The sequence below is a fragment of the Macaca thibetana genome, chromosome 10, assembly GCF_024542745.1.
Source record: "Macaca thibetana thibetana isolate TM-01 chromosome 10, ASM2454274v1, whole genome shotgun sequence".
Classification (NCBI taxonomy): domain Eukaryota; kingdom Metazoa; phylum Chordata; class Mammalia; order Primates; family Cercopithecidae; genus Macaca; species Macaca thibetana.
The window spans coordinates 52,250,512-52,263,212 of NC_065587.1; the positions used below are offsets into that span (position 1 = coordinate 52,250,512).

Genomic DNA, 12,701 nt, shown 5'->3' on the forward strand with positions numbered 1-12,701 from the left:
GCTTAAAACAACAAACACAAATTACCTCATGGTGTCTGTGAGTCAGGAATCTGGGAGTGGCTCTTCTGAGCTCCTGGCCCAGGGTCTCCCGAAGTTGCAGTCAAGGTGTCAGCTGGGGCTGCAGTCACCTGAGGCTTCACTGGGGCTCAGTCCCATGGCTGGGCCTTGCCACATGAGCCTCTGTCCGTAGGATGTTACAGTGTCCTCACAGCATGATAACTGGCCTTGCCCACAGCAGATGATCAGAGAGTGAGGCCAAGAAGGAAGCCGCAGTGTCTTTTACAACCTAATCTTGGAAGTGGCACCATCACTCTGCCACATTCTATTGGTCACACAGACCAGTCCTCCTACAACATGGGAGAGTCTGCGCAGGAGTGTGAAGGCCAGGAAGTGGGGATCATCGAGGGCCATCTTGGAGGCTGCCTGTCACACTTGGTGTTCCCATTTTACAGATGAATAAACTGAGGCACAGAGAGGTGAGGTAACTTACCTGAGGTCACCCAGCTCTAAGTGGCAGAGCCAGGATTCAAGTCCAGCCCCTACTTCTGCTTCCCATGCCTCTGCCCACCCCTGCAGGCCTCCATCCAGCTGGCTGGGAAACTTCCTGGAAAGTTCTCCTGCTTCTCTCTGCCTCAGACCACCCCCAGCTTAGTGGTAACTCAGCAGCCCTTGCTGTGACATTCTGGGGCCTCAAGGATGGGGCGGTTTGGAATCTGCCTGAATATTCAGGTTGTTTAGCTTCATTACAATCGGAATACATTGCCCTCCTCAAGCCCCTCCTGTGATTACTTTTTGACAGCCCTCGAAGCAGCTCAGAGAGGGTATGAAAGGCGCTGTTCACCTTCCCATCCCGGTCTCTGGGAAGCAGGCTTTGACAGATGATGATGAGCTGGGTCCCAGGGGCTGCAGCATTGCTTCTGTGCACATCTGTCTGGCTCCCCCTCCAAACCCAAGCCCACTCCTCTCCCCCCAAGCAGGCCAGCCTCCCCCAGCAGCTGGCACCCTGCCCCATCCCCACTTAGAACTCATCCCTGCAGGGGATGGAGGCCACTCAGCCCTGTCTAAGGGAGAAGCCGTGGGTGGGGGAAGGGACACTTTGCTTTGGCAGCATCTCTAAAAGAGGTGCCAGCTTCACCCCAAGCAGCAGCGAGCAGCGCCGGAATTTTGTGGTGGAATTGTTTGACATTGCCTGTTGGTTTATTTTCCCTTTGAAATGAAAATTACAGAAATTGAAAACGAGCACTGTCTGCTCTTATGTGGAGAAACCCCCTTTGCCTTCTCAGGGGCATGTTTGGAAGGCTCTGTTATCTCTGGGGTATAATCATTTCCAGAAGAAACCAAAAAAAGAGAAAGTTCGGCAACTAGGATGTTTAATGATGACAGTCAAGAAGGGGTGGGCGGGGGACAGAGCCGGGGCACAAGGTTAGAGCACTGGATCTTTCTGTCAGGGGTCTCCTATCCCATCTCTCCCCTAGAAAGCTGGCACATGCCCTGTCCTGGCACAGGCCTTATGGATTCTGTCAAAAGTTGGTAGGTGGTGGTACCATCCACCCCACAGACCCCAGGGCCCTGCACCCTCCCCATGCACCCTCACACACACAGTCACATACATACGGACACACACAAAGACATGCAAATACAAGCACACAGAGGCATACCACACAAGCAGACACCCATGCAATGAAACACACGCAGTCCTGGGCAACTTAGTGAGACTCTCTCTCTACGGAAAATTTAAAATTAGCCAGGGGTGGTGGTGCACACTTGTAGTCCCAGCTACTGGAAAGGCTGAGGTGGAGGATCGCTTGAGCCTGAGAGGTCAAGGCTGCAGTGAGCTATGATTGTGCCAGTGCACTCCAGCCTGAGTGACAGAGTGAGACCCTGTCTCTTAAAAAAAAAAAGAAACATACACACATGCAGACACACACAGAAATACACAGTTACAGACACACACACAGACATACACACATGCAAACGCAGACATAGGCAGAAATACAAAGATACACACAGGCAGGCCCGCAGACACAGCCCACCAGCCCTCAGAGCTTCCCTGCAAAGGGCGCTGATTGTGGCTTCAAGGGCTTTGGGGCGAGGGGTGTCGGGGCTGCTGCTGAAGGCCGCAGACACACAGTGGAGGGGCTGTGAGCACACCACCATCTTTCACTGTTTCCCCAGCAGAAGGGAAGGGGATGCTCTCCTTCATGCCCTTTCGTGAATACACCAGACATTCCTGAGATGCTGGAGGAGGTGAAGTTTTCAGATCTTTGTTGAACGGGCAGCTGAGCCCATGGGAAGATGCTGACATCCTCCCTTGTGGAGCCTGGCTTGACACAGGCGACTGGCAAGCTGGCGTTGACCCCAAGCTGCACCCGGCTTTGCTGCCTTCTGGCCTCAGTGTCCTTCTCCAAAAGCTCTGTCTCAGAGCTGGGGCTGCAGGAATCGTCATCCTCTGAACAAACTCACCCCTCCCTGTTCTCAAGGGCTGACATCAGCCTGACTTCTCTTGGATTCAGGGATGATTGCTGAAAATTGCATCCTGGAATCCAGGCCCTTGGGCCTGCGGGACCAATTTTCCCACACGTTGGGCTGTGTGGGACAGAGAACATCTCTGTCCATCTGCTGCCCCCAGCAGCCTCCTTTCAGTTCCTTGGTGGGACAGATCTGAGAGGGGAGCTGAGCTCGTTCCTGGGAACGTTCTACATGGCAGTCAGGCCCTGAGACGGCAGAGCCAGCCCGCAGAGGAGCCTGGCCGTTCTGTAATGAAAGGAACGTGGGCCCTGATGGATTTAGTGGCGGGAGGCTGCAGATCAGCCAGGGGCTCAGAAAACCGAGTCCAGGGGAGCCTTGGAGACAGTGACTCACCTCCCGCCTTACATAGCAACGGTGTCCACAACTGCCAAGCTACCCCAGCGGCAGCGTCACAATGTCTGCCCTGGACGATCACGATATTTGAGACGCTGCTGAAGTCCCAACGAGCCAGGTCGGAGGGAGACATGTCTGTGTCCCTCTGACCAGGCTCGTTTTTCCTCTTCTTCTTTGCGGGAGCTCCTTGCCCCCGGAACACCCACTGTGAAAAGCGGTGGAAACTCAACCTTTACTTCAGCCTTGACTGAGAAGGGGAGCCAGATTTGCAGGGAACCTGGCCTTCAAGAACCGTCAGACCCAGGGCGAGGAAGCCCACTTTTTGTGAGGCCTTAAACAGTGCTTCCTGTCAGTGGTGCACCCCACCCAGGAGACCCCCACATGCTGCGGTTTTCAGTAGCTCAGATCCGGGGGCCCGGCATAAACCGAGGTGGCAAGGAGGTGCTTTTGGTTTGCTCACAGTGATTCCTCTGGTTTTGGTTTAATCTTCCATTGACTAACCAGGAAGCAGAGAGGGTCAGAGAAGTTTGGGGACCTGCCCGCTGTCTCACAGAGTGAGTGACAGACCCAGTGTACCTGACTTCTGCCGTGGAGTCACCTGTGATTACTAATGACAAAGGGATACACCAGTGATAACCTCTCGCGAGCAGTCATCACGCACTGGCCATGGTTAGAAGGGCTCCCCTTACAGCCTCTCCCTCAGTGCTCACAGCCATCCTGGGAACTGGCACTGTCTATATTCTCCTTGGGTAGGAAGTGAGGGAACTGATGCCTTGGGAGGGAACTAACTGGCCAAAGACAGAACTGGGGTTCAAACCCCAGCAGCTGGTATGGGTCACCACTGCTGTGATATCGTCATAGATACCTGCCTGGGGTCCCTCCCTCCCTCATGTCACAGGTGCTCAGACAGAACTTTGCCCCACACACTCCTGCTGCAAGATTAAGCAGCATGCCAGGCGCAGTGGTTCATGCTTGTAATGCCAAAACTTTGGGAGGCAGAGGAGGGTGGATCACCTGAGGTCAGGAGTTAAAGACCAGCCTGGCCAACATGGCAAAACCCATCTCTGCTAAAACTACAAGAATTAGCCAGGTGTGGTGGCACATGCCTGAAGTGCCAGCTACTAAAGAGGCTGCGGCAGGAGAATCACTTGAACCCAGGAGGCGAAGGCTGCAGTGAGCTGAGATCCCACCACTGCACTCCAGCCTGGACGACGGCGAGACTCCATTTCAAAAAAAAAAAACAGGCCGGGCGCGGTGGCTCACGCCTATAATCCCAGCACTTTGGGAGGCCAAGACAGTCAGATCACGAGGTCAGGAGATGAGACCATCCTGGCTAACACAGTGAAACCCCATTTCTACTAAAAATACAAAAACATTAGTCAGGCGTGGTGGCAGGCGCCTGTAGTCCCAGCTACTTGGGAGGCTGAGGCGGGAGAATCGCTTGAACCAGGAGGTAGAGGTTGCAGTGAGCTGAGATCGCGCCACTGCACTCCAGCCTGAGCGACAGAGCGAGACTCCGTCTCAAAAAGTAAGAGAATGTGGCGTGTCCCAAATGTACACATTCAGGTGCCTTCCTCACAATTCTGGCCTTACACATATAACTATAACTTATTTAATTTTTAAATCAATTTCTATTACTTCAAACTAAAATCTATTGCAAACGGATATTCTGTGGTCCTACCTTAACCACAATAACTGCCACCTGCCATTCCCCAAAGGTAACTGCCATCTACCAAAAATAGGTCCAAGGCACACAAAGCAATGTTACGGAATTCGAGTTGGGTGCTGGTTCCTGATGAAGGCTCTGAACTCGACTGTCTTCCGTTTTTTTCAAAAGGGAGATGAGCAAAGTCTAGAGAGGTGTTAAAGAAACACTAGCACCAAACTGAGACTTTGCCCTGAGAGAACCGACAAGGGACTGGCTGTCTCACTTTGTCGCTCAAGATCACTGAATGCTGTGCCTCTTAGGAGCTTCCCACATGCACACTTCACATGTGGAGAAACGCTGAAACAGGGTTTGGATAAGCCCCTGACATGCCAATGTCTCCTTTCCCACCAGGGCAGCACAGCTGGCCCTGGGCTGCAGACACAGCACAGGGTGGCTGCTGACCCGGGCGGATCTGATAGGGGCCAGGCTGGGTCCAGGCTGTCCCTGGCTTTGACTGATGCGTATGTCCTTGCCCACCAGCACGCCAAGCTACAACTATGCGCCCAACCCGGACAAACACTGGATCATGCGCTACACGGGGCCCATGAAGCCCATCCACATGGAATTCACCAACATACTCCAGCGGAAGCGCTTGCAGACCCTCATGTCGGTGGACGACTCCATGGAGACGGTAGGCGCCCACTGCATGCCTCTTGGTGGGCGTGGCTCCGAACCCCCAGCCAGGCCAGGGCCAGAACCTCCTGGCCCTTCAGGGTTTTCCTGGAGGAATGGAAATCAAAGGCAGAATGAAGGGACCGCATGCTAGACCTGGGGAGCAGCTTGGAGCGATCCAGACAAAAGCCTCTTCCTTCATGAAACATATTCTAGATCCGTGCTGCCCAGTACGGTAACCATGTATGCTAGTTATATTTTTTTCCTGCTATTTACATTTTTGAATACCTTTATTGGGATGTAATTCATATACCATACAATTCCTTCCATTAAAGTGTGCAATTCTGTGGTTTTAATACACCCAGAGTTGTATAACCATCACCACATCCATGTGAGGACATTTTTCTTACCCCAGAGAGAAACCTCACAGCCCTTAGTCACTACCCACTAAATCTCCCTCACCCCCAGCCCCAGACAACTGATGATCTCTTTTCTGTCTCTATAGATTTGGTGTTCTGCACATTTCCTATAAATGGAAGCGTACACGCTGAGGCCTCTGTGCCCGGTGCCTTTCTTTCACTTAGCGCCATGTGTTCCAGCTTCACCCCTGGTATCCCATGAATCCGTCCCCCTCATTCCCTGTTATTGCTGAATAGTACCCCGTTGTATGGGTATTGTCACATTTTATTTAGCCATGGCTATTTAAACTGAATACAGTAACATTATAAAGTCAGTTCTTCTGTCACACAAGCCTCATTTCACGTGCTCAGTAGGTTCGTGCATCTGGAGGCCACCGTATTGGACAGTGCAGACATTTACACGGCCACCAATGCAGAAAGTTCTGCCACACGGCGCCCTTCCAGATGGCAAGCTCCTGCCACAGGCTGCAGCCCAAGTTTCACTCATTTCATTCATTCACCCGATAGCATTTATTGAGTGCCAGTGTACGTGAAATACAGCAAGCAGGGAACAAAATGACAAAAGTTTCTGCCCTAATGGAGGCAGCATGGCATGCCAAGGCAGGGACACAGACGATCCACAGATAAGCAAAAGAGATGGAGGCCGAGAAGGGCTGCGAAGAACCGTGGAGGAGAGGGCAGGCCAGGGAGTGACGGGAGGCAGGAAGGTGCAGTGACAAAGGGGACAGCCCCTGGGAACGTTAAGCGAAGACCTGAAGCAGGGGAAGGATGGGAACTGAGATCTCAAGCCCCTGTGACCCCAGGTCGGAGACAGGTCAGGCACCCGGTCCCCACTGCCCCTTGCCTCCTTGCCTGTGTTGCAGATTTACAACATGCTGGTTGAGACGGGCGAGCTGGACAACACGTACATCGTGTACACCGCCGACCACGGCTACCACATCGGCCAGTTTGGCCTGGTCAAAGGGAAATCCATGCCGTACGAGTTTGACATCAGGGTCCCGTTCTATGTGAGGGGCCCCAACGTGGAAGCTGGCTCTCTGTAAGTATGGCATCCCCCAGGGATCCAGGGGGCCCCTGGGCCCAGCTCAGGGCTGCAACCGTGCAGCCCAAACCACACCCTGGGTGGCACACAGTTCTGACAGATGAACCCCAGGGCCAACGGAAAGCAATTATGTCATGCATTTCATACCCCTCTGCTGGGGAAAGAGAGGCCAGGGCCGTGAGCACCTGTGGAAGCAGATTGATTGTGGTGTGGCTGTATGCCAGGAAATCCAGGGAGCTGGGCTGTATATGTGTGTGCGCGCACACGCGCGTCACCAGCAGGTGGGAACGGCGCTTGGATTTCTGTTCCGGGCTGTATACGTGTGTGCGTGCACGCGCGCGTCACCAGCGGGTGGGAACGGCGCTTGGATTTCTGTTCCGGGCTGTATACGTGTGTGCGCGCACGCGCGCGTCACCAGCGGGTGGGAACGGCGCTTGGATTTCTGTTCCGGGCTGTATACGTGTGTGCGCGCACGCGCGTGTCACCAGCGGGTGGGAACGGCGCTTGGATTTCTGTTCCGGGCTGTATACGTGTGTGCGCGCACACGCGCGTCACCAGCGGGTGGGAACGGCGCTTGGATTTCTTCTGGGCTGGGCGGCCATTGGGCCTGGAGGTTGTCAGGGAGGAATCCCGGACCTCAGCACAGGCAGCTGGTTGTCAGCCGGGATCAGCTGAGCCAGCTCCGGGCAGCAGCACAAAGGGAAATGCTTTTCCCCGCCCATCCTTCCTGGAGGACCACGTGGGCCGCAGCCCTCAGCCAGCAATTCTCCTTGGGTTAACCTTTGAGATGACACGTTCTGGCAGCGAACATGCTGCGTCTGGGGCAGGGGAGCGGACAGGCCGCTGTTCATGGCAGCAGCTTCCTTGGATCGGCTGGGATATTATGGAGACTGGCTCAAATGGGGTTTTTGAAAAGCAGATGTGTTGCTATTAAGACTCTCATTTGGTCTGACTTCTGCCCATGCCCAGATGTGGGAACACACACCCAGCACTCACACAGGGCTGGCTGCAGAATTCCTTCAGAAGAGGCATTGACAGTGCAGTGTGGAATTCCAGACTGACATGTTCCCACTGCCTTGGACATTTTGCGAGAATTCCAGGAGGCAGGCTGCATGAGTTCAAGGCCAGAGAAAGTGATGACTGTCTGTTGACCTTATCAGATCATGCCCGTCTTTGGCTCTCAGCACCTCCCCCCGGAATAAGAGCTGTAATAACGAAAGCCCACGCGTATGGAGTGTCTACTCTTCAGGGCCTGGTCTAAGAACTACATAATGATTCACTGCAGGCCGGGCCCTGTGGCTCACGCCTGTAATCCCAGCACTTTGGGAGGCCCAGGTGGGCGGATCATTTGAGGTCAAGAGTTCGAGACCAGCCTGGCCAACTTGGTGAAACCCTACCTCTACTAGCTGGACATGGTGGCATATACCTGTAATCCCAGCACTCAGGAGGCTGAGGCAGGAGAATTGCTTGAACCCGGGAGGCGGAGGTTGCAGTGAGCCGAGATCATGCCACTGCACTCCAGGCTGGGCGACAGTGAGACTCCATCTCAAAAAAAATTAATAATAATTCATTGCAGCATCACAACAGCCCTGTGACGTGGATGCACATAGTGGCCCCGTTTTACACCCAAGGCCACTGAGGCACAGAGAGGTTAAGTTGCCTGAGGTGACAGAGCAAGTAAGGGAAGGGGCTGGGGCTTGAAGCCAGGCAGTGTCTATTCCCATGTGCCACACCTGTCAGAAACCTCAAACCATCCCTGAGAACAGAAAGCATCTGACCCACTGAGGGCTCTACAAACACTGACACTGGGGGTTTGGTCAGCCTTGGCATCTGTGATCTGACTCATAGGACCCAAAACCACATCCCACATGGTCAAGAAAAAGAGAGTGCTCATGTCAGGTTTGGGACCAAAGACACACAGTATCTGTCAGCCAGGACTCCTTTGGTTGCAAGCAGAAACGACCTTTGAACCAGATAAAGCATATAAGATAAAAAAGAACGCAGTAACTATAGTTGCTGAAAAATCCATGCACAGCTCCAGCCTCAGGCATGGCTGGATCCAGCAGTCTTACAATGCCACTGGGAAGCTCTCATTTCTTAACTCTCAATCCCACTTCCGCTGAATTGGCTTCATTCTCAGGCGGGTTTTTCTCCTTATGGCAGAGTCAGCAGCTCCAGATTTTCAGCCATCCTGTTTAGGAAACCAAACTGCTTTGAACAGAAGACCTGAGGCTGACTCCCACTGGCCTGACTGAGGTCACGTGTCCTTCCCTGAACCAATCACTGTAGCCAGAGGTGACAGAAACTGTTGAGTGACCAGGCTGAGTGCATTGGGCAGTGGGCTCTGAATGGGGTCAGGTAGTTCCTACAGAATGAGAAGCTGCGACAGAGCAAGGCATGGGTGCTGGCCAGGAAAAGTGACCGCTGTCCTCCTTCCCCTGAGCCTGGGGGAGCAGGACCACTGGACAAGCTCAGCCCCGTCGGCTGCTGGCTGCTAGGTTGGGCAGAGTGCCCGTCGCTCAGCAGTCTTCCCAGCTCCCTCGCCTCTGGATTCAGTTGTAGCAGCTCACACTTCGAGCCCCCCATGACACAGCTTTAGCCCATCTTCCCCAGCTGCACACATGCTTGGCAGCCTGCCCGATGTTCACAGGGCACTGGAATGGGGAGAAATGGGGGGTTAAAGATGTCAGAAACCCCAGGACCCAGGCCCTGCCCCGGTCCCCAGGGGACTAGCAGGGAAGGCACTCAGGCGCTCTGACGGGTCTGTCCACCATTCAACAGGTCCTGGGGCCTGTGCTGTGCACACCCCTCAAGTCCCTTACCCTACACTGGGAATGTCAGCCAGAAACAGGAGCCAGGAGAGGTGGCTCATGCCTGTAATCCAGCATTTTGGGAGGCCGAGGTGGACGTATCACCCGAGGTCAGGAGCTCGAGAGTAGCCTGGCCAACATGGTGAAACCCCGCCTCTACTAAAAGTACAAAAATTATGGGTGTGGTGGCACATGCCTGTAATCCCAGCTATTCGGGAGGCTGAGGTATGAGAATCGCTTGAACCCGGGAGGTACAGGTTGCAGTGAGCCGAGATCGTGCCACCACACTGCAGCCTGGGTGACAGAGCAAGACATCTCTCAAAAAAAAAAAAAGAAACAGGAGCCGGGAAAGGTGGCAGATGTATGGAACTCACTTAGCCAGTATTTACTGAGTAATGTGTGTTCTAAGGGTGTAAGTCCTGGAGATACAGAAGTGACCACCTGAGCCAGCCTTCCTGCAGCTTAGAGTCTACCTGGGCAATAGACAATAAGCCAGAGAAATAAGTAAGATATATAGCATATGAGACGGTGATGGGTCTTCAGGAGAAAGATAAAGCAGGGAGGGCAGGGAGGGGCGCAATTCCAAATAGGGTCCTCAGGAGGGCCTTGTGTTGGGTATCTGTGCTGCAGAACAAACTGCCACAAACTCAGCAGCTTAAGACAACACATGTACAAACTCACAGTGTCTGAGGGTCAGAAGCCGGGACCCAGCCCTGCAGGGTCGTCTGCTTAGGCTGAAATCAAGGTGCCGGCCAGGGCTGCGGTCTCATCCAGAGGCGTGACTGGGGAGCACCCGCGTCCCTGCTCACGGGGCAGGTCAAATGCAAGCAGAGGACTTGAACCCATGCAGTCTGCCTCCCAAACTGCTCACCGTCCAGCTGCTGATTTAGAGGGGCTTGCTTCTTCAAAGTCAGCAAGGGGAGAAAGAGAGACCAGAGCAAGACCACTAGCAGGATAGAGTTGACTATCTCATAACACAACCACGGGAGTGACAGCCCATCACCTTCACGTCCCGCTGGTTGGCAGCAGGTCCGGTTTGGTCCCCCAGGGACAGGGATCCCGGGGATCACTGAGGCCTGTCACGGGCCTCCTTGGTAATAGAGCAAAGAACTAAAGGGGTGAGGGACGGTGGCCCCTGATCTCCAGGGAAAGGACATTCCAGGCAGAGGGGACAGTAAAGAAGAAGGCCCTGAGGCTGGACTGTGCCTGGGCTGTCAAGGAACAGCAAGGAGCCAGTGTTTGCCCCAGAGATCCAGGGGAAGGGCTCGGGAAGGGCCAGGATTTGGGCTGGCTGTAAAGGCAGGTCGCCTTCACTCAGGAAGTAGGGACAGGGTGGGGCTGTCAGCTCACCGCATGGCATGTCTGAGACGCAGAAGCTAAGTGGGGGGCGAGCGCAGAGTGGGGATTTGGCTGAATCTGGGCCGCAGAGGGGAGCTGCTGAGGCTGAGGTGCCAGACTGCAGCTTCCATACCTGCAGATGTCAGCCCCCCACAAACTGCTGCCCACCTACCACCGCCCACCCCTCGAGCGAGGCTGAGGCACCACCACCCGAGTGGCTGAGTCCCCGATCTCCTGCCTCCCCCAGGAATCCCCACATCGTCCTCAACATTGACCTGGCCCCCACCATCCTGGACATTGCAGGCCTGGACATACCCGCGGATATGGACGGGAAATCCATCCTCAAGCTGCTGGACACAGAGCGGCCGGTGAATCGGTGAGGAAGGAGCAGGGCAGGTGCGGGGGACTGGGACACTGGGCTCCTGACCTGCAGGAACTCAGAGCAAAACCTTGTGGGTCTAGAACATGGGGTCTCCAAGGGTTGGGAGCTGGGGTTCTCAGGTCCCCCCAACCGCTTAGCTGCTGTGGGAGAGAAGCATTCCCCTCTCTGAGATTCTGTCTTCCTATCTGGAATGTGGCCAAGGTGACCAGTTGGGGACCTTCTCTGAACCAAAATTACACAAAGCTTGAAATGGTAGCAGCAGTGATCGTAGGAGTTGGTGCTAACTGCATGGCGATTGTGTGTGAGGCCCTGTTCTAAGTACTGTGCAGGGGATTCTAGGAGTTTGATTCTCACAGTAACCCAGCGAGGTGACGTTATCATCATCCCCATTTTGCCAGTTTGGAATCTGAATCCCAAAGCGATTGAGTGACTTGTCAGAGGTATCCCAGCAAGTCTGGATGTAGCTCTGGGAATTCAGATGCTGACTTACCACACCCCATAACTTTAATGCTGGAGGGTGTGATGGGAACATATTCCAGGTGTCAGAGTAGGAACCGTGAGGGTGAGCAAGTCAGACAGGTGGGAGGTGGGCTGAGTCAGGGCGGGGAGGCTGGTGTGGCCACAGTGACATCTGGTGGCCAGCACTCTAATAGCCACCAGGTTCCTGGCCTCCAGGTGCTACTTCAACTCCTGGCTTGCACCTCCAGCAGCAGAGCCCTTCCTCTGTGGTCTCCCAGAGGCTCCAGCCAGGCGAGCACTGTGTGCCCACATCTGGCTGCCCTCTAGGGGGACCGTGTCCATTGAGGCTCCTCCCTTGACTGTGAGGCCAGGCGAGCTGTAATGGTATAAAATGGACATGTTTGGGGACACTGGCCTGGGAGTCAGGACACCTGGGGGACAGGGGACAGGGTGGAGGCTTCTCCTTTCAGCTTCAGAGTCCCCATCTAGGAAATGGAAATGACCAGGTGGCACCGGATGAAACCCACAAATTACATACATGCAACTGCAAAGCACCAAAGAAGAAAATACCCCACAACCCAATGCAATGAACCCGACATCAAGACAACCACTGCGCCTGACGCTGAGCTCAAGACAGAGCTCAAGACGCTGAACCACTGCGCCTGACGCTGAGCTTGAGACCCTGAACCACTGCGCCTGACGCTGAGCTGGAGACAGAGCTCAAGACGCCAAACCACTGCGCCTGACACTGAGCTCGAGACAGAGCTCTTCCAGCTCCGGGAGTTGTTGGGCTTCCTGCAGGGGCGTGAGATGTGCGCGCGCACACACAGTTACTTGGGTGGGACTTACAGTGACTTTGACCTGGGTCATTTCTGCCCTGTGTGCCTCCAGACCCGAGTCTCTGGGGAAGGGGTGGCTCAACTCAGGAGGGTGAGCAAGGCTCTCCAGTGCCCGGCTGGGCGCACTCGCCACAATTGCTGTCCAGGCTGACTGTAAACCAAGGCTGACTCCTGGTGCCGTCCCTGCTCCTGGGGAAATAGGGGGTCGTGGGAAGCCCTCACGTTGTTGA

The 12,701-nt window shown here is 54.6% G+C and overlaps 1 protein-coding gene across 5 annotated transcripts in view; it reads left to right on the forward strand.

Moving 5' to 3' along the window:
- The window catches only part of SULF2 (sulfatase 2), a 130,373-nt gene that overhangs the window by 97,593 nt on the left and 20,079 nt on the right, over positions 1-12,701 (forward strand). For all 5 annotated transcript variants that reach the window (XM_050745161.1, XM_050745160.1, XM_050745162.1 and 2 more), the window contains exons 6-8: positions 5,051-5,201; positions 6,465-6,640; positions 11,039-11,167. In XM_050745161.1, coding sequence (XP_050601118.1) covers positions 5,051-5,201; positions 6,465-6,640; positions 11,039-11,167 — 456 coding nt within the window. The remainder of the gene's footprint in view (positions 1-5,050; positions 5,202-6,464; positions 6,641-11,038; positions 11,168-12,701) is intronic.